Here is a 21,367-nt window from a genome sequence, read left to right on the forward strand (position 1 = left end):
TAAATCTTAACAAAATAATGCTTCAGCCGGGCTTAAGACACATTCCCTACCCTAACGCAGTGGAATGGAAAAAATGCCAGGTTAGCCAATCTCATCCTCCTCCAGAGAACTTATATGGCTTTTCTGAGTTTTTGAACATAGGAAGAAATGCACTTTGTATGGTCTGTGAAAATGGGTGTGTGTGTGTTTTGAATGTACCTACTTGTTTTCATCTCTCCCATTAGAAAGGGGAGCTCCTTTGGGGCAAGACTATATTTTTGTCTTTCTTGTTATCCCCAGAACTTAGCCTAGAGTCTGGTATAAAGTAAGTGATTAATAAATGCTTGTTGGCCCACAAATCAGCCAACCAATAAGCATTTATTAATTGCCTAATGCGTACTAGGCCTTGTTTTAGGACTACAATGATAAACGTGGAATAGTCCCTGCTCTCAAGAAGTTTATATTCTCTCAGAAGACACAATGTTTATTTGTAGGTATGTGTGTGTTTGTATATGTATTTATACACACATAGACATCTATACACATGAAGACATGAGTATTGTTGTTCAGTGGTTCGGTCATGTCTTAGTCTTCATTATTCCATTATGAGGGTTTCTTGGCAAAAATACTGGAGGCGTTTGATATTTCCTTCTCCAATTCATTTAATGAGGAAACTGAAGCAAACAGGATTAATTATCTTATACAGGGTCAACCAGCTTGGAAGCATCCGAGGCTGGATTTGAACTGAGATTTTCCTGACTTTGACACTCTATCCACTGATATGTCTTCCTACTGCACTTCCTACTTTGACCCACTCTTATTACCTGCCTTTTTGCAAATTCTCTACTATTGCTTCATTAATGCAGAATACAAATCACTGTGCTCCTCTTCCTCTGGTAGGATGAGCCTTATACTCCACTGGGGATGAAAAGAGGAAGTCTGGCTCAGTGTAAAGAGTTGGATAAAATATTAGAAAAGCTAAACCTGCCACTTGTTCCCTTCTCTCTGCTGAATTTCACTTGCAACTTGGACCTCATTTTATAGAGGCCCATTCTCATCTGTGAAAAGAAGAGGTTGGCTAAAGTAATAATGTCTTCTTTCCCCAAATTATCTTTATTTATATATAGATTTCCGCATTAACATATTGTTCTCCCTATTTGAATATAAGCTGCTTGAGGGCAGGGACCATTTTGTTTTTGTCTTAGGATCCCCAACAACTAGTTTAGTGGCAAGTTCATAATAATCCATTAGTAGGTGTTTGTTGATACATTCTTTTTTGGCTTTATAGCTCTCTTTCATGTCTAAATCCTTTGGGTTTGATTCACAGTGTGGCTATTTTAGAACAGTCCCTCTGTTTCTGGACCTCAGTTTTCTCATGAATTTCACAAAGAATAGGATCAGCTTTTTCTTCGGGACCATCTCAGCTCTAAATCTTGTGACAGTAGTTGGACCATCGCAAAGGCATGTCTTATATAAACAAATAGCTCAACTTGGGGAGGGGAGTAGATTGTCCCTGAAATCCCTAGAATACAGAGGAAGTTCAGTCTGGAGTCTCTCTCTCAGGACCAGCTCATGGCTTTCTTGAGCCCTGGGGTCTTCACTTCAGGGTCTAGAACTTAAAACTGGGCCACAAAGCTAAGTCAGAAGAGGGAGGAGTCCACTAAGAGAACACACATTGACACATCAAATGGAAGAAGATTTCAGGGAAGAAATAGGATTTCTACATTATAATTAAGAGTTCCTATTTGCCTCCCCCCCCCCCCAGGATTTCAAGGTTTCAAAGGTGTTTTCATTATAATACCTCCATGATGAAGGAGAAATGGTCATTATGATTTGCATGAGGACCTTCCTGGAGTCACACAACTAGTACATAGTAGAATTAAAATTTGAATTAAAATCTGACCCCAAATCTCACTTTTGCTTTTACAAATCCCACTTCCAAGGGAAGCCAGGTGGTACAGTGGGTAGAGCACTAATCCTGAAACCAAGAGGATATGAGTGCAAATCCAGCCTCAGACACTTACTAGCTATGTGATCCTGGGCAAGTCACGTAACTCCATTTCAAAAAAAAAAAAAAAATCAACCAAAGAAATCAAATTTGACCCTACAATAATCCTTTGTGACCCGATGATGTCTTCAAGATGCACGTCATTCCCCTGTGTTCAGCAGACACTGAGTTCTTCATTTTATAGCAAGGAAACTGAGGTCCAGCTAGAGAGCCCCAGATAAGGCCTCCTACCAGAGTGTCTAGATTCCAGATCATCATTGTTTTCATTCTTCTCAGCTGACTGTCTTATCTTCTCTCAAAAAATTGCAGGGCTCATCTTCCCTCCCCCCCCACTAACAAGAAAGTAAGGGGACTCACTGGGAGAGATACAGACCAACCACAGTAAATTATTTAGAAATGACCTAAAAGAAGCCTGACTGGACGGGAAGAGGCTAGTGCTGTGGTTAAAACAGACAGCCTTACTGAGCAGCCCAGACCCGGGGAGCAGAGGAAGCTGCTTGTTGGTACGAACCAGTGGTGATACCCACAAACCCAGGCAGGCCTGCTCAGTGAGCTCTGTTTGCTGAGAAGCTGTTTCGCTTTCCAGTCTCCCCCCCAAGAGGGTCCTGCTCCTTCAACCTCTCTGGAAGCATCTGCCCCCTCTCAGGGGAAAGAGGAAGTAACTCCAGCTGTCCTGAAAGCTGGTCTTACACACCAAAAGATTGCTAAAAATACTGATGGGAAAGAGGAAGGAAAAAAACAGAAGCAGTTCAGGGACAGGACTCCTGGAGCGCCAGGATCTCTAGGGCAGGGTTGACACTGAAGATAGATGACTTTGACAATTGGGAAATCTGAATGATTAAACCTGATATAGACCTCAACATATGCAAATAAGTTAAGTACTATACTAATCATCCCCATTTTCCAGATGAGGAAATTGAGGTTTAGAAAGGAGAAATTACTGAGAATTGCTCAGATGATAAGTCTCAGAAGCTCACTAATACTGAGTTATGTTCAATCGACAAGCATTTCTTTAAGCTCCTCCTATGTGATGGACACTGAGTCAAGCCCAAGGAGTTCACCTATCTGGTAAGAAAAGATCCTCTGATGTTTTTGAGCTGGGTACTTTTTTCCTGAGCTTCAGATTGTTATCTATGGAGGAAAAAAAATAAGATTCCTATCTATTAAATAAGGGTAAGAATCATGACATTGGAGCAGCAAAATGGCACAGTGGACAGAGCATTGGTCCTGAAGTCAGGAGGACCTGAGTTCAAATCCAGCCTCAGACATTTAATACTTACTAGCTAGATGACTCTAAGTAAGACACTTAAGGGCAACTGCCTCACCAAAAAAAAAATTTAAAAAAGAATCCTATACCTCCTCAGTGTGTCTGGAGGCAAGGATTGGGTAAAGCAAAAAATAAATTTGAGTGATTTTGGTATTGCCCTCTCTGTCTGATGATTTGTCCCCTTTCCCCTTTTCTCAGTGCTAAGTGAAGTCTGGGGTTTAAGAAGTTTTTTGCTTGTACCCGTTTTGTTGTTGTTGTTGTTGTTGTTTGTTTGGTTTTTTGTTTGTTTGTTTGTTTTTTGGTGAATGTAGGTTTCTTGCATGGAATAACAACAGCTGACATTTATAGAGACCTGCAGGGTATACAAAGCACTTCCTAGGCATCATTTCCTCATTTGAACCTCATGAAACATGTCCAGCAAGAATTATTATCCCCATTTTACAGAGAAGAAAACTGAGGTTAAGGAGCCTATTTAGAGCTGCATCTTTATGAAATGTCATAGGCAGAATTAAAACCCACTTCCTGTGCCACAACAAGCTCAGTGTTCTTTCCAGTATGCTGAGCTAACTCACTGAGGGATAAGATAAAGCTACAAATAACTCCAAAGTTGTACGGCCCTTAATTGTTAAAGATGACAGGGGAGTCAAAAAGAATTGGGCTTAAATCCCAAGCTGTGTGTCCCTGGATAGGTCATTGAACCACTAAACCTCAGTTTCCTCATTCAAGCTAGAGAAAAGCATGTAGTAGACATACAACTGATATTGGATTATAGAAAATCAACTAGAAATAAATCTCTAAAGGATATATTGACTTACAACACAGATAATGTTAATTTATGGTTTTCTATTAAATTTTTAATTCATTCATTCATTTTATCTATTTATGCTTTATTTATTTGTTCACTATTTATATATTTTGTTTATATTTTATTTGTCCATTATTTATTTGTATATTTTATTCACCTATTTATGTTTTATTTATTTATTTATTTATTTGTTTACATACTTTATTTAGTTAAATGTTTGCCGATCTCATTTTAATCTGCTTCAAGCCATTTTGCAGGGGATATTATATTTGGTTTTTATTTTTTTTAAATCATAACTTTATATTTTCAAAATACATTCAAAGATAGTTTTCAACGAAATTCACCCTTACAAAACCTCATGCTCCAAATTTTTCTCGCTCCTTGCCCCTACACTCCTTACCCCTATATGGCAAGTAATCCAATATATGTTAAACATGTACAATTCTTCTATACATATTTCCACATTTACCATGCTGCACGAGAAAAATCAGATTAAAAAAGAAAACAAAAACAAAAAGCAAGCAAACAACCACGAAAAAAGTGAAAAAATTGCATGGAATCACAACAGCTGACATTTATAGAGACCTGCAGACTATACAAAGCACTTCCTAGACATCATCTCCTCACTTGAACCTCATGAAACATGTCGAGCAAGAATTATTATCCCCATTTTACAAAGACGAAAACTGAGGTTAAGGAGCATATTTAGGGCTGTATCATAGTTAATCATCACATAATCTTGTTGTTGCTGTGTACAATGTTCTCTTGGTTCTACTCACTTCACTTAACATCAATTCATGCAAGTCTTTCTGAAATCATCCTGCTGTTCATTTCTTATAGGACAATAATATTCCATTACATTCATATACTACAGCCATTCCCCCAACGGATGGGCACCCCCTCCGTTTCCAGTTCCTTGCTACCGCAAAAAGGGCTGCCACAAACATTTTTGCACATATGGCTCCCTTTGCAGGGACCATTTTGATGCCTCTGCAGAAGAGGTTTATGCTCTCTGTGTGACCCTGGGCATATTCCTCAACTTCCTCAAACCCCAAACAAGAAGTCTGGGGTTTAAGAAGTTTTTTGCTTGTGCCCGGTTTTTGTTGTTGTTGTTGTTGTTGTTGTTGTTGTTGTTTGGTTGGTTTTTTTGTTTGTTTGTTTGTTTAAGATTCTAAATTTCAGTGGAGGTACTAATCTAAATTGTTGATAGAGAAAGTTCCCAACCAGGAGCTCCTGGACAAAAGGACAAAACGGGGATGATAATATTACCTACCTCAAGTTAAGAACATCCACTGGGATAATGTATAAGAAAAGAGGTTCTCAAACATGGTTACATAGCTAGGAGACTTTGTAATGGGGATTTGAATCTGGATCCTATGACTCAAGGATTAGCATATCTCCTGCAGCTGCAGCTAGGCCACAACTCTATCTTGTCCATGAGGATTGTGTATCAGAGGCCTTCTTAACTGTCATGTTGGTATCCAGGTGGACCATTTGCCTTACCTAGTCAAGTAACTCTATCCCCAAAGGAAATGAGGTTAGTCTGCCATGACCTGTCATCATGAACCCGTGCTAGGTCTCAGTGACCACCACCACCATCAGACTTGTCATTATATCATTATTTGCCTAAATCTGTTTTTTGGAATTAGAATCAAGCTCACTTGCTTTTATCATAGTGAATGCTTTAAGATAAGAACTCTACTATATGTCTGTCAGTAAGGTTAGACATTGGTTGGTTGTTGCCCTTTATTCTTTTTTTCCATTAATTTTTTTTTCCATTTATTATTATAGTTTTTTATATACAAAACCTATGCATGGGTAATTTTTCAACATTGACTCTTGCAAAAACTTCTGTTTCAACTTTTCCTCTCCTTCCCTCTACCCCCTTCCCTAGATGCCAGGTAGTCTAATAATTGCTAAATGTGTTAATTGTTGTCCTTTATTCTTGAAGAGAACCAAAATGACTTCACTATGTTAGGGTTGTATATTCGACTGTAACAAGAAGAGCTCGGAACGGGCTGCAACAGGTCAGGCACAAATGCTCCCTAGGAACATTTGGGATGCTTCTCTAACTTTGCATGTCTCATGTTTCTTCTGAGTTCATCCAATTCTGTTTCTCTCATAGAGTACAGCACCTTCTCCGATGAGGGTACGCCATGCTGGGTTGTCTATAAGTGGGAGCACATTAGGTCACCTTTTAAGGTCACCAACAGCAGCTTGCCAATCAAGTATAAAGAGCCCCAAAGCGGCTCTTTAATTGCATAAAGATGCAAGACAACATAGATAATTGCAATTTATGGTTCTTGAAATCTGTCCATCTAAACTCCTTAAGCATAGATAAGGGATCTCTTACTGCTTCCTCATTTGAGTTTCAATTCCTCATTAACTATTTTTGTTCTGTCTTTACCAGTTTGAAGATTGTTCCCCTTGGTAGAGAAAACAGAAGCAAATTGAGAGTTGAATAGCTCTATCTTCTTCCCATCACTGTACATTTTCATTATCTTGTATACCACAAACAGCAGTCCTATTTCTTCTTTGATCTTACACTTACGTCAATAGAGATTTTAAAAATTGCCCTTTTTCTTGCCTTACCAGTCATCAATTCTATTCAATTCACCGATCACTCACGGGATATAAAATGCTTCCATGTCTTCGTTCAAGAGGCTTACATCTCACTAAAGGTGTTCCACTCAGGTTGTGCTGAGTGTTAGCACTCCAGATACTATTTTTCCATAGTAAAATGACTTTTTTATTCTTTCTCCTACTCTAGTATTATTTACTCTAAGTGTGTGGTGTGTGTCTGTAGATCAATGAGTTCCCTTTGCAGCCATATATATTTCATTGGACAGCTCCCCCTTCCTTGGGATCATTTCTGTTCATGCAATCAGGATTTTGTTTTTTGAGACCATCCTATGCCTCCTGAGTCAACTTCCCCCATCACATTTTGGACCAGGGCATTCTCTGAGCTCTCAGAAATCTATTTTCCCAAAATCGAGTGTCACTCTCTACACGGATTCCCCTTTGTTATCTACCCAGGCTCGAAAAGAGAGAAGTCACTCTTTTGCAGGCTTCCTGTTATTGCTACCCTGGCAACCAGTTCCTACTTTGTGGTTAGAATAAGGCCCATAAAAGTAATTCAACTGGTTACTTCCTTTACCTTCTGAAAAAATGAATTACCAATCAAGGCCAACCAGGCAACTTTAATGTTCGTTGTAAGGGAGATCCAGCAAATTCCTGGATAGCTGAAGTCCCTCATCAATCCGACCATGCCAAACTGACATACTGCTCAGTCTCATCATTCATTTCCTCCCTTTAATCAGGTGGTCTGTAGCACTCCCAGATCACAATGTGGGTTAGGATCATTCCTTTAGGAGCTTCACCTCCATGCCATGGGATCAATCATTAGACCCTAGATCCAGAGCTGGAGAGGACTTCAGAGACTATATGATCTAACCACCTCATTTTACAGATGGGGAAACTGAGGCCTAGAGAAATGATTTTTTTTCAAAATCCCTCAGATAAAAAGCAGCAAAGTCAGGATTGTCCACCTCCAAATCTTGAATTCAGGCCCTGTGATTCCAGGATTTCCATCCCTCACTAATAAATTTCCCTATATGATTATATGTTCTTGATATACCCCTTCTTTTATCTGATCTAACCCCTTTTGTATAAGAGACCACTTTCTCTTGGCACTTATGAGCCATGTTCCACTAAGTCTTGGTGATAATTAGCCTTAAAGCCTTTTGATATAAAGTCATTCTTTTATGAGAAAACTCCCTCTACCAATGCAAGTGGATGCCTTCTCAGAAACTTACTGTCTTAAAGAATTGCCTTAGGCAGTGATGGCTTAGGTGACTTGCCCAGGGTCACATAGTCAAACTAGGTCAGAGATGGGACTTGACACCAGTTTATTTTGTTCAGAAGGGTTATTCATTGTCACCAGCAAGAAAACAAGTATTTTCCTCTTCTGGGAAGCACTAGTGGTTAGTGTCTTAATTCCTTACTATGATTCTTTCCTCTATTTATATCAGTCAGTGTGTACAAATGGGGAAGATTAAACCCTCAGAAATTTGCTTGTAATTGTACGATCCAGAACAAGTCAGCTATTTTCCCTGAGTCAATTTCTTCATCTGTAAGATGGGAAAAATAATAACTTCTACCACATAGGGATGTTGTGAGGTTTAAATGAAATAAAATACATGAAGCATTTGACAACCTTAAAGTACTATATAAATGTCACCTTGTTGTTTTAGTTGTTGTCATTATTATTTACTTGTTGTAATGGAAAAAATCACAGGCTTTGGGGTCAGAAAGTCTAGGTTCAAACTTACCACCTGAAAAATCTTGGACATGTCACTTAACCACCAGTCTCAGTTCAATCATTTATAAAATGAGGGGACTGGACTAGATGTCCTTTGAGGACATTTTCAGCTTATAAACTGTGATCCTATAATCCTTTTTTTTTTTTTTTTTCCTTTTTTAAAAATACAAATCAAATGGAAGTAATTCGGGGACAAATTACTACCATTATTATTCCTTTATTTTTAATATCCTGTAGATTAATGTGCAAGTGGATAAAAACTTCATTTTGTAGTTGAAAGTAGGCATTGGGCTGTCAGCTGATCTTGGGGAGGTAGATTTACTCAAAGCATCCTCTGGACAACTCCATTACTATATTGGGCATTAGAGCTATTATGCATTTCATTATATTCCTTTGTAATCTCAATCTCCTGCTCCAGGTCCTCTATTTTGAATTTTGTTGTTGTTTCAAGTGCCTTGGAGATGATGCAAAGTAATATCTATGCTTAAATTTTAATCATCGATATCATTTTTGGGGGAGGTCTTGTAGGCAATGGTTCAATTTATAATAATGATCTTAATTGAGTTGAATTTTAATTCAGTTCAACCGTTCAGCAGTTGAGTTCTCCAAGCTGTTCTGAGGAATGTATGGAAATTTGTCATCATCATGATAATTATTCTCTTTATTAGATTAGGATAAGGACTATATCTGTGATTTCAATCATATTGCAAATTTCCTGATGAGAAAACTCCCTCTCCCTACACAAGTGGGCACTTCCTTTAAAAACCATTGCCTTTGAGAGTTGCCTGTGATACTGAGAGGTAAAGTTGACTTACCCAGGAACACACAACCCAATTCTGAGTCAGTGATGAGATGTGAACTCAGGTGTTTCTAATTTTAAGGTTAGCTTTTTATTCACTGCCTTTCTAGCATTATTAATGAACATTCTTATCCGAGATTCATGATCTTTTCTTCAATATTTCAAAGACTGCATGATTTCATTGATGTGGGTTTTCCCTCTAATTGCCATCAAATTGCCCATCCAGGAATGATCTGAATTCGTTAATTCTTAAGGCCAAAGTTACTTTTCTGCCAGAGACTTGCTTTCCAGTGAATGAACCTCCTTGGGAGGATCTTTGAAAGATTAAAACACAACTCATTGAATCCATACTCAATGCTCACACTCAGACTTTGATCCATTAGTGGAATCTGTCAGAAGAGGCTTTAAGAATATATTTTGCGGATCTTAAGGGACCTCCTAAACAAGATGAGATATTTGAGAGGACTTTTAGTCATGGTCACGGGATCTAATCTACTCTACACCAAGGGTATATCTCCCTATGGGGCTACTGATAAGGAACAGGAGGGAGACTAAAGCCTGAACTAGGAGTAGGAGCAGAAAGAATCCTAGGCAAAGAGCTAAGGGCAATATCCAACTCTCTGGGATTTCAGAAAATTCATTTCCCTCTGGATCTCAGTTTATCCACATTTACTACAATAGCTGAGGTTGGTCCTTGGGGGATCAAATGATCTCTAGTATCAGGCACTTTTCTAGCTCTTTAAATTTAAATTTAAATTAATTAATTAAATTTAATTAAAATTAAATTAAAAATTAAGTTTAAAGTAATTTGTGGACATCAGCTTATTCAGTGAGATGCCCTATGAGGTAGCTGCTATTATTATTCCCATTATACAAATGAGAAAACTAAGATAAATAGAGTGACTTGCCCATGTTATCCAGTTAGTAATTTATATCCGACCTGTGGCAGAGCATTCCAAGCTTGTATTGGTCTGGTCAGATACTGGAGGACACACTGGAACTCTACTTTTTATTGGTATCATTTTGGTGCTCTTTGAAAATGGAGGACAACAACCACCAGCCACTACCATCAGCAGATGTCTGAACTGGGATTTTAACTGGAGCTTCCCAACTCCAAGTTTAGGAATCTTTCTGAATTAACAGCCCATAGGTTCAAACCCAAATTCAGATTCTTACCATCTGTGTTACTGTGGGCATGACACTTTCCTTCCCTGGGCCTCAGTTTCTTCATTTGCAAAGTGAAGATTAAAGTAGATAGGCATTCATATCCCATAACTTATTCAGCCATTCTCCAACTGATGGGCATCCCCTCAGCTTCTGATTCCTTGATACCACCACAAAAAGGGCTGCCATAAACATTTTTGCACATGTGGGTTTTTTTTCCCTCTTTTAAGATCTTTTTGGGATACAGACCCAATAGAGACACTGCTAGACCAAAGGGTACTCACAGTTTGATAAAGTAGATGTTCTAGGTCTAAATCTATGATTCTGTGATCCATACACCCAGAGTCATACAAGTAAATGTTTAACAACCAGCTCTCCCTTGTAAATCATACTTAGGCTTAATCTACATTATTATCTTTGTATCATTTTCTCTCCATCACTTTCTCAACCAAACAATAAATCAAGCCCTGATTTGTAGCATTTGCCAATTTCTGAGGTAAATGCTCATAACAAAATTTAACAACCAGCTCTCCATGGCACGTGCCCTCTCTAGCTTCCCTGTACCTATACCCCATCTATACCTTCATTTTCAGACCCACCAGAGCTGAATCAGATTGAAACCGAGGAGCTCCAGACAATCCAGTGGCATCGGAAACAGCTCCTGGAGGATATTCAGGTATGTGCCTTTGCCCTTACCCAAGGTTTAGCTTCTGATTGATGTCTTGTTGCTTCAGGCAGAGGCTTTAGCCAAATCTTCCTACTTCAAGAGAGAAGATGCTGATCACATCTTAGAGGCAAATTTCAGCTCATTGTCAGTAAAAACTACTAATTCAAGCTGTCCCAACATGTAATGAATTACCTCAGTTGGTAGTGAGTTCCCCATCACTGGAGGTTTTCAAGATAGGGATATTGCAGTGGGCATTCCAATTCAGAGAGGGTTTGGGCTATATAATCTCTGAAGTCTTTTCCAACTTCCAACTTTTTCCAACTTTTCCAACAACATTTCCAAGATGGAATAGACTTAGCACCTTGTGGAAGAAACCTGTTTCTCATGTAGAAACTATTTCTGAATGAGTCAGGAACACTCCTGGTCCCCCTCTGGAAATTCATTAGGAGAAAGGCTGCTTGCCTTCTTCTCCAGTGCTTCTGCAAACAACCTGGGGCAGATTACCTCTCTTGGGTCCCTAATTCAAGTCTCTATCCAATGGGAAAGAATCCTTTTTGCTGCTAGCTTTTTCCTGAAGGTACAGGACTCATATTTTTGATGGACTGATGACAGAAGGATCTTACTTGATGATGTGTCATCACACATTTTTGGTTCAATCATTCTGATTTACTTTTCTAACTCCAACCCTTTGCCTAAGCTGTTGTTATAAAGCCTGCAATGCACACAAAGATGCAATGGAGATGGAAACTAAAATAACCTAGAAGATCCTTATAACCCGGTATATTAATATCCCTCAGACTTTCCTCTTCAGTCTTAGTCTTGAATGAGATTGGATCAAGCCTAAAAGCTAACATTTATTAAATATCTACTGTCTACCAGGCACTGTATTAGAAGCTGAGGATTCAGAGATAAAAGTAAATTGATCCTTTCCCTCAAAGATTTTATGTTTTAAGGGAAGGAGATGGGGAAGGTAAAGACTTTCAGCATGTAGAAGTAAATGCAGAATACATACAAATGAAAATAATGTAGCATAAGAGAGGACAGGAGCAGCTAGAGAATTTATCATAGATTTACTGTTGCTTTACCAGAAGGTGGTGCTGGAACTGAGTTTTATTTTTTCCTGTTTTTTTTGTTTTTATTCTTTTCTAATAATAATAGCCTTTTATTTTTCAAAATACATGCAAAGATAGTTTTCAACATTCACTTCTGCAAAACTTTGTTTTCTAATTTTTTCTTCCTTTCTCTCTCTTCCCCATCTCCTAGACAGCAAGCAATCCAATATAGATTAAACATATACAGTTCTTCTAAACATATTTCCACATTTATCATGCTACACAAAAACATCAGATCAAAAAGGGAAAAAATGAGAAAGAAAAAAAAACAAGCAGGCAAACAACAATAACAACAACAAAAGGTGAAAATACTGTTGTGATCCACATTCAGTTCCCATAGTCCTCTCTCTCTGGATGCAGATGGTTTTCTCCATCACAAGTCTTTTAAAATTGACCTGAATCACCTCAATGTTGAAAAGAGCCACATCCATCACAGTTGATCATCACATAATTTAGTTGTTCTCTTGGTTCTACTCACTTCACTCAGCATCGGCTCATCTAAGTCTCTCCAGGTCTTTCCGAAATCATCCTGCTGATCATTTCTTATAGAACAATAATATTCCATCACATTCATATCCCATAACTTATTCAGCCATTCTCCCATTGATGGGCATCCCCTCAGCTTCTGGTTTCTTGATACCACCACAAAAAAAGGGCTCCCACAAACATTTTTGCACATGTGGGGTTTTTTTCCCTCTTTTATTCCTCTTTGGGATACAGACCCAATAGAGACACTGCTGGATCAAAGGGTATGCACAGTTTGATAGCCCTTTGGGCATAGTGGAACTGAATTTTAAAGGAAACATTCTAAAAAGCAGAGGTGAAAAGGGAAGGTGAGCCAGGCAGGAGGGACAACCATACAATGGCTTGGAGTTGGGAAACTGGGCATCGTGTTCAAAGTAGATCAGTATGACTGAGTCTAAGTATGTGTGGAGGGGAATAATAAAGAACCAGAAAGGGCAAAAGTCTATTAGGAACCTTTGGGGACTCTGGGAGGGATGATTTCAATGCCAAACTGAGCCCTTGATCCTCCCAGTCAGAGCAAAGCTTCCTTCCTGACCACTAACTCCATTTTTTTCTCTTTGCCCTTGTCTCTCCTGGGTGTCCCTGCAGAAGCTAAAGGAGGAAATTGCAGAAGTGTTTGCCCAGATTGACTGCTTTGAAAATGCAGAAGAGAAGTAAGGAGGGGCAAGGAGGGGAATGGGGCGGGGAGTGCAGAACTTTGAGGTTTGGGCATTAAAATAATAACTCATATATAGATTAGAAACAGATTTGTTTTTATTTCCCCTGGGGGAAATAATTTGAGATTGATGGCAGTGCAGAAAGCAAAGAGGAAAAGATATAGCCTCATCTACCCATGAGGGTCAAAAGGGATCACCCCAGTACAGGCTGAGAACTTTGACAACAGAACCAAGAAGGAAGGGTACCCAAGAAGGGAAAATGTTCAACAGTCCTTCCAGAAGGGAATGAGGGAGGAAGGAATGAGGAAACTGACAACCACAGGGATCAGATGGAGCCAGAGAGGGACATCCCTAAAAGCAGAGGGGAATTCTGTAAGAGAAGGGGAGACTGAGAGTCTGATAATTCCTTGTTCTGCTTACAGTCGCCAGATCCAGAAGGGCAAAGAACTATGCATCGGCAGGAAGAAATTCAACATGGATCCCAGCAAGGTAAACGTTAAAGGGAATGAATCAGGGGCTACCGAGAAGGATGGCTCCATCTCTGGGTGGTGTCCAGCCGAGCTCCACAGGGAGCATGGGAAAATTCAGACTCTACCATCCAAAGGCCCAGGATCAGTTTCCCTATTGAGCAAATGTAGAAATTGGAGAAAGCATCCCACAACAGAATAAGTAAATTCTCAGGCTAGACCAAGAGCGATAAATTTTTTTTGGTTGTGTGTGTTTGGTTAGAATGGAGGTTAAGCCCTTGATTTCATCTGTTTGGGGAACAAATTGGGAAACTCCCTCCACTGATGTAGATCTGAGGGTGGTCAGTTCTGGAAGTGGATAGAGTGCCTAGTGGATCTGGAGTAAGGGTCCTGAGTTCAAATCTATTCTCAGGCACCAAGTAACTATGTGACCCTGGGTAAGGTACTTACTGCCTCCTAATTTCTCATCTGTAAAATTGTGATAATAATAGCATCAATTTGCCAGAGTGGTTGTAAAGTGCTTAGCACAGTGCCTGACACCTAGTAAATCTATATAAATCATTTGCAATTTCTAGCCATGGAGAATTTCCTGAGGCATCCGGGACTAGCCTCCTATCTACAGTGCTTCAGTTCCTCAAAATAACAATAACAATAATAATTTTTCTATTCCAATACCATGATGAGCCCATCGAAGGAGGACTTTGGTCCTCCACCAAAGTCCTCCTTCGATGGGCTCATCATGGTGTTAAGATGGCCCTGAACTCCTTCGATGGGCTCATCATGGTGTTAAGATGGCCCCTGAACTCCTGAGAGGTAGGACTTCAAGGAGATCCAGGTGATGACTGCCATGTTTAGTATCAAGGTCAAGAGCAGTACAACTCATCCCCAACCTTGGGAACAGGGGGATAACTCCCTGAAGCCAACCCTGGAGGGTTGTAATCTGTGCCCTGTTGATGAAGTCTCAGATTCCCCCAAAAAGAAAGACAATCACCATTCCTCTGGAACTTTCTAAAGCCTATAGTGGGCTTTCTTCAGAATAGCCCTATGAGGCAGGAAATCTTCATTTTACAGATCATAAATACAGATTTTGAACAGGACTATCTATTTTAATATCCCCTTTTGACAGATGGGGAAACTGAAGCTCAGAGAGGTGACTTAACTAAGTGAAATTTACAGGTAGTGAATCTCACATTATGAATCCTAAATTCCAGGCTGGAAGGAACCTTAGGGGCTATTTAGCCTAATCTTCCCACTTGACAGATGGAAAAACTAAGGCTTCAGGATGTGAAAGCTTCCCAAGAAAAATTAAGGAGAAGGAGGAAATTCCAGGTTTTTGGATGCTTAGGGAGGAGTAGGGCAGCCTACTTTGAGAAGGCTGGACAGGCCCTCAAAATGAAGCTAGTCTTCTACACCTGGAAAAGAGGGCGAGATCCGATGTCAGGAGACACTTCAGCCCGCCTTAGCTCAGAGCAGCCCAGAGCAGGTGTGTCTCTGGGCTGCTCTGGGACTGTCCTTGGGCCCCAGCTGCGTCCATGTCCCTGCTCTACCGGCGTGGCTTTGATCACATCATATTATCTCTTTGGTCCCATTTCCTCATCTGTAAAATGTAAGGATGCTACTAGATGAGCTCCTCTAAGGCAGCTTGGAAAATGGCAGCTGAGGCAGTGCTGGGAGGACAGGGTTCAAATACTCTGGCAACAGGATGTCTTAGTGACACCTGAGTCCAAATCCTGCCTCAGACATTTACTAGTTGGGGATGAGAGAGCCATCAGATGGAGGTGTCTGGTTTGGGGAAACCCCAATTACTCTGCTCCTCCCATTTCCCAACCACTAACTCTTTATTCCCACTTAGAGGCCTCCCTGCCTTAATTTTCCCTCAGCTTAGATGGGAATTTAAATATTAATCTTGTGTCAATGCTTTCTGATGACTTGGAGGGAGATAGATGTGTGTATGTATATGCACTTATATGTATACTCACATGTACTTGCATGTGCACATATACATAATCATACATGCATTATAGGAACCTGTGCACACTCTGTGCATATGTAGTTATGGACACACCATGCCCATCCATGCGTGCATGTATCATGTACACACATGTGCACTGTGTTGCATGCTCATGTGGTTTATTGTGTCGTGTATAGGCTTGTGATGTGTATGTATGTATGTTGTATGTGCATATATACACAGGTGCCTAAATATATGTACTTATATATTGTGTACAGATATGTACTTATATAATATTAGTGCATATATATAAGTACCTAAACATATGTGTTTACATACATATGCACATACCTATATACTACATATATATTTATGTAAATACTTAAATATATATTATTTAAAATACACACACCTATATAATGTTTATATATAAACCTATATAGTGTGCATATTGATATAGATACCTAAACATGGGTATGCATATATATATGTGTGTATATATATATATACATGCACACATGTATCTGTGCATCTGTATATTTTTGTATGGGTATCTAAACACATGTGTACACACATATATTACATATATACACTTATAGATACTCAAATATAGGTGTGCATTTTACATATATATATACATATATACATATATATATATATATATATATATATATATACACACACACACACATGTACCTGCATAGTGTTAATATACTCATATAGGTACCCAAATGTGTTTGTTTGAGGATGGATTTGAACTCAGGTCCTCCTGGGAGCAGTACTCTATCTCCTGTGCCATCTAACGGTCCCCTATCCCCAAGTGGTCTTTTTTCAGTATGAAATGTTTTCTAAGAACCAAAAGTTGGGAGACACTTGGCTGGACTACAGAGTGACAATTTTTTTTTTCAGCCAGGGCAATCCTCAAAGACTATGAAATAACATTAATTTTATTATTACTTGTTTGTTTTTTAAATCGGCGATGTAGGCTTGCAATTTCATCATGCAAGGAGGGAAGGGCAGGTTTTCACTTTTCTGATTATCTATACTCTTAGAGAATTACCTAGGATCTAAGAAATTGTCTTGCCCAAATTCAAAGATCCATTTCCTTTTTTTTTTTTTATTAAGGTTTTTTATTTTCAACACATATGCACCAATAATTTTTCAACATTGACCCTTGCATAGCCTTGTGTTCCAATTTTCCCCTTCCTTCCCCCTACCCCCTCTCCTAGATGGCAAGTAATCCAATATATGTTACACATGTTAAAATATATGTTAAATCCAATATATGTAAATATATTTGTACAATTCTCTTGCTGCACAAGAAAAATCAGATCAAAAAGGAAAAAAATGAGTAAGAAAACAAAATGCAAGTGAACAGCAACAAAAAGAGTGAGAATGTTGTGTTGCGATCCACGTTCAGGTCTCACAGTCCTTTCTTTGGGTGCAGATGGTTCTCTTCATCACAAGATCATTGGAACTGGCCTGCATCATCTCATTGTTGGAAAGAGTCATGTCCATCAGAATTGAAGATCCACTTCTTGATAGATTGATGGGATAGCATCCTGATTGGTCTCCCTTCCTCAACTTTCTTTCTATTTCAGTTCATCCTCCACTTTGTGGTTTCCTTTAATCATTTCCCTACTGAACCACTCCTATGCTGACCTAATGAGTCTAAGCTAAAACAAACACTCTTCTGATGAGCTTTTAAGGGTCTAAATAATCTTTCCTCAGCCAATTCTCCAGCCTTAGTGGACATTCCCAACCTTCTGTATGCTGTGATCCAGCCAAACTGGCTTCCTCTCTCTCTCTCTCACTCATGATACTCAGTCTCCCATCTCCATGCTTTTATATTGTCCATACCCAATATATGTAAATATTTATTACCTTTAGATTTTTCCCCCCTGAGGTAATAGGGGTTAAGTGACTTGCGCAGGGTCATACAATCAGGAAATACTAAGTATCTTAGGTCAGATTTGAACTCAGATCCTCTTGACTTTAGATGTATACTGTTTATAATTTAATCTATTATCTTTAGAGTGTTTAGAATTTTACATATACTCTACTCCCTAATTAGCATGGAAACTCCTTTTTAGGAGGGATCATTTTATCTTTTGCACTTGAATTCCCAATAACTAGTACAGTGCCTGACATATAATAGGCACTTGACATATTATTGCTGAGTAATAGGTAGGTAACTCTGCTGATGATTTCACTAATTATTAATAAATAATAGTCTCATTTCTTACCAAATATTGTCTGAACAATCCTGAGAGATAAAGTATATAGGACAATGATCATTAATCCTGTTTTACAAAGGAAAAAATTGAGTCATAAAAAAGCGAATTGATTTGTTCAACTGCCCGACGGCTACTAAGCATCACAGCTGATTCTTAAGCCCAGGTTTCCTAACTTCTGTTCTCTCTGAAACTAAACCAACTTTGTTGTCCCAAGGTCAAAAGTACAAGAAAGAAATTTCCAAAAACTCAGAGCTGTCCCCAAGGTGTAATAAACTTCCCCTGGAAGCAGTGAGCTCCCCATCACTGGAAATCTTCCTTCAAAGGCAAGGACCACATGCATCATTCATTCAACAAGCATTTCTTTGCTAGGTGCTAGGATAGCAAAGATGAAAATGGCCAAGTTTCCTTCTGGAAACTTGCACTCTAGTAAAAAGTGGTACCTTGCTCTTTAGATTGGGAGCTTTGAAAGAGTGGAGATGACTTCAATATATATCCCAGCAGCTCTCTGGCAGGTTCCTGGTCCTTATCAGGGCTGTTGGACAGATGGATGGTCACTATCCTCCTCCTGACTGTTTCTTTTCTCTTTGTTGTTCATAGGGGATCCAGTATCTTATCGAACACAAGCTTCTCTCCTCCAATACAGAAGAAATCGCCCAGTTTCTATATAAAGGAGAGGGGCTCAACAAGACAGCCATAGGGGACTACCTGGGGGAAAGGTGAGCATGTCTCCATTGGTCATCCCTAGGCTTAGTGGGAAAAGCAGCAGCCACACTTCCATGGAACTTTCAGCATTTGTATAACCCTTTAAATCATTGGAGAACTTTTTTTGGTGATCACAGGGAAGGGATTCATTTTGTAAACAGGGAGACTGAGAATAGAACAGCATAACTTGGCCAAGATCACAGGGCAAGTCAATAGTGATATCAACACACACATAAAGTTTTTTTTTAAAAAAGAATTTATATCAGGGTCTCTAGGCCCCCAAGAATTATAACCTTCTTTAAGATAAAGATACAAGATAGAATGAGTTCCCTTTTAAAAAAAAGAATGAGAAAGAAACTTCCAAATATTTAGAACTATCTCAAGGTGTAATGAGCTTCCTCTGGAAGTGGTAATTTCCCCATCACTGTAGTTCTTCCAGAAAAGTAAATGACTCCATGATTCACATATCCACTCAACAATCATTTATTAAGCACTTACTATTTATTAATCACTATACTAGTGGCTAAGGATGGTAAGACAAAACAGAATAGTCCATGACCTTGAAAAATTTATATTATAGGTTATTTTGATGGATTTATAGATTTGGAGCCAGAAGGGAGGACACCAGTTTCAAACTTCTTGCTTTACAGATGGAGGAAACAGGTAGTTTGAATTTAGGTCTTTCTGACTCCAAATCCAGTATCCCTAACCACTACTCTGGATAGTGATTCAATTCAATTTAATTGGCCAAACATTTATTCCTTAAGGACCTACTATCTGCAGGAAATTCAGGAAAATACCAAGTTGAAGACACAAGATAAATCGATATGTCCGTGAACAATGAGAGCAGAGTCTGATCCCTCCTCTCTTTTCCTTCCCTAGGGATCCATTCAACCTCAAGATCCTTCAGGCCTTTGTGGACTTGCATGAGTTCGCCAACCTCCACCTAGTGCAGGCGCTGAGGTGAGTACTATCATGGGGAGAAGTAAGGAATTGTTGAAGAAATGAGAAATATTGACTCCTTGCTCACTCTGGCCAAGAACTACATTAAGAGCTGGGGATGTGAATGTAAGCAGCAATCCATCCCGTCAAAGGGACTGCATTCTAATAGGGCAAGACAGCACATGGAGGGTAGTGGTGGTCAGAGCTTTATGTTTTGCACAAGAAAGTGGAAGAGAATTGTTGATGCTATGGGACAATTTAGAGAAGCTAGAGTTCCCTGTAGGATCCAGAGGGCAGCAGATGGCCCGGAATCACAAAGAAGGAATATCATGGATCCAACCATCACTGGCAAAGAGGGCAAGTTGATGAGGTATCCTGCATTGCATGGAAGGGCTTAGAGGAAGAATCAAGGAAGAAGGAATAACACTTCATCAATTGAAGGGACCTTACAAGCCACCTAGTTCATCTACCTTGACTTCACAGAGGAAGAAACTGAGGTTAAGAAAGATCAAGTGACTTACAAATGTTATACAGGCAATGTGAGAAGCAGGATTTGAACCTGGAGCCTCTGAATCCAGAGAGCTTTTCCATGGCTTCCCTGCTCCAAAGAGCCTTTATTCAGGCACTGGGCTAAACACTTTACAAATATCTCATATAAACCTAAACAACCTTTGGATGTAGATGCTATGGTTTGCTGCTTATATTTATATCCACATTTTATAGATGAGAAAACCTAGATGAACAAAAATTAAGTGACCTGCTCAGAGTCTCACAACTTGTAAGTATTTGAGGCTGGATTTGAACTCGGGTCTCTCCTGAGTTCAGATCCAGTGCTCTGTGTATTCTGGCACTACTTAGCTAGGTGAGTGATACACTATAAGGGAATTCTGGAGAAAGGAAGAATTGCTGAGCTGGGGGAACCTTTAGAACAGAGTGCCAGAGCTGGGAGTTAGAACAGGGAAAGTCAGAATATCAGAGATGGAAGGAACTTTAGAAACCCATAAGTTAAGTTTCCCCATTTCACAGAAAAGGAAACTGAGCCCAAATGACCTTAGGAAGGAATGGATTTTGAGATTGACTTTAAGGTCAAGTGGAAGAGGGAAGCAGGGCTGGGTAGGGGGGCTGAGGTTCCAACAGCCCCATGCTCAGCTCCTGTGGGTGAGAAAGATCCTTCTCTGGGAGCTTCCAGTCCTAACCCCTTCTACTCCTACCAGACAGTTTTTATGGAGCTTCAGACTTCCTGGGGAGGCCCAGAAAATTGATCGGATGATGGAGACCTTTGCAGCACGATACTGTCTCTGCAATCCTGGTGTCTTTCAGTCCACAGGTAAGAGGATTTTATCCTTTATTGGGTCCAGGGAAGAAAAGGGATAGAAGCAGCCAGCAGCGATGTGAAGTGATACAACAGGCAGGGCATGGGACCTGGAGTCAGAAAAGCCTCAGATACTAGCTGTGTGACCCTGGGCAAGTACTTAAGTTGTCTACCTCAGTTTTCTCATCTGTAAAATAGGAACAATAATCACAGCATAGTTTTTGCAAGGATCAAATAAGATAATTATTATAAAGCTTGTAGCACAGAATCTGGCATTTTAAAACATTTTTAAATGAGCTATTATTTATAAAGAGCTTTGTAAACCTTAAAGTACTATAGAAATGTAATTCTTTATTAAATTTCTTTATGTTATTACTCTTCAGTGTGTGGGCTTCTCAATGTGGAAGTGTCCTCCATTTATTGTGATATTCAAAGGAGATCATTCACATAAAA

The 21,367-nt window shown here is 39.4% G+C and overlaps 1 protein-coding gene across 1 annotated transcript in view; it reads left to right on the forward strand.

Moving 5' to 3' along the window:
• The window catches only part of CYTH4 (cytohesin 4), a 40,802-nt gene that overhangs the window by 1,413 nt on the left and 18,022 nt on the right, over positions 1 to 21,367 (forward strand). Inside the window, exons 2-7 of the mRNA XM_074271618.1 lie at positions 10,937 to 11,019; positions 13,236 to 13,300; positions 13,726 to 13,792; positions 18,556 to 18,674; positions 19,543 to 19,623; positions 20,817 to 20,929. Coding sequence (XP_074127719.1) covers positions 10,937 to 11,019; positions 13,236 to 13,300; positions 13,726 to 13,792; positions 18,556 to 18,674; positions 19,543 to 19,623; positions 20,817 to 20,929 — 528 coding nt within the window. The remainder of the gene's footprint in view (positions 1 to 10,936; positions 11,020 to 13,235; positions 13,301 to 13,725; positions 13,793 to 18,555; positions 18,675 to 19,542; positions 19,624 to 20,816; positions 20,930 to 21,367) is intronic.

Source organism: Sminthopsis crassicaudata, chromosome 5 (assembly GCF_048593235.1).
Source record: "Sminthopsis crassicaudata isolate SCR6 chromosome 5, ASM4859323v1, whole genome shotgun sequence".
Lineage (NCBI taxonomy): Eukaryota > Metazoa > Chordata > Mammalia > Dasyuromorphia > Dasyuridae > Sminthopsis > Sminthopsis crassicaudata.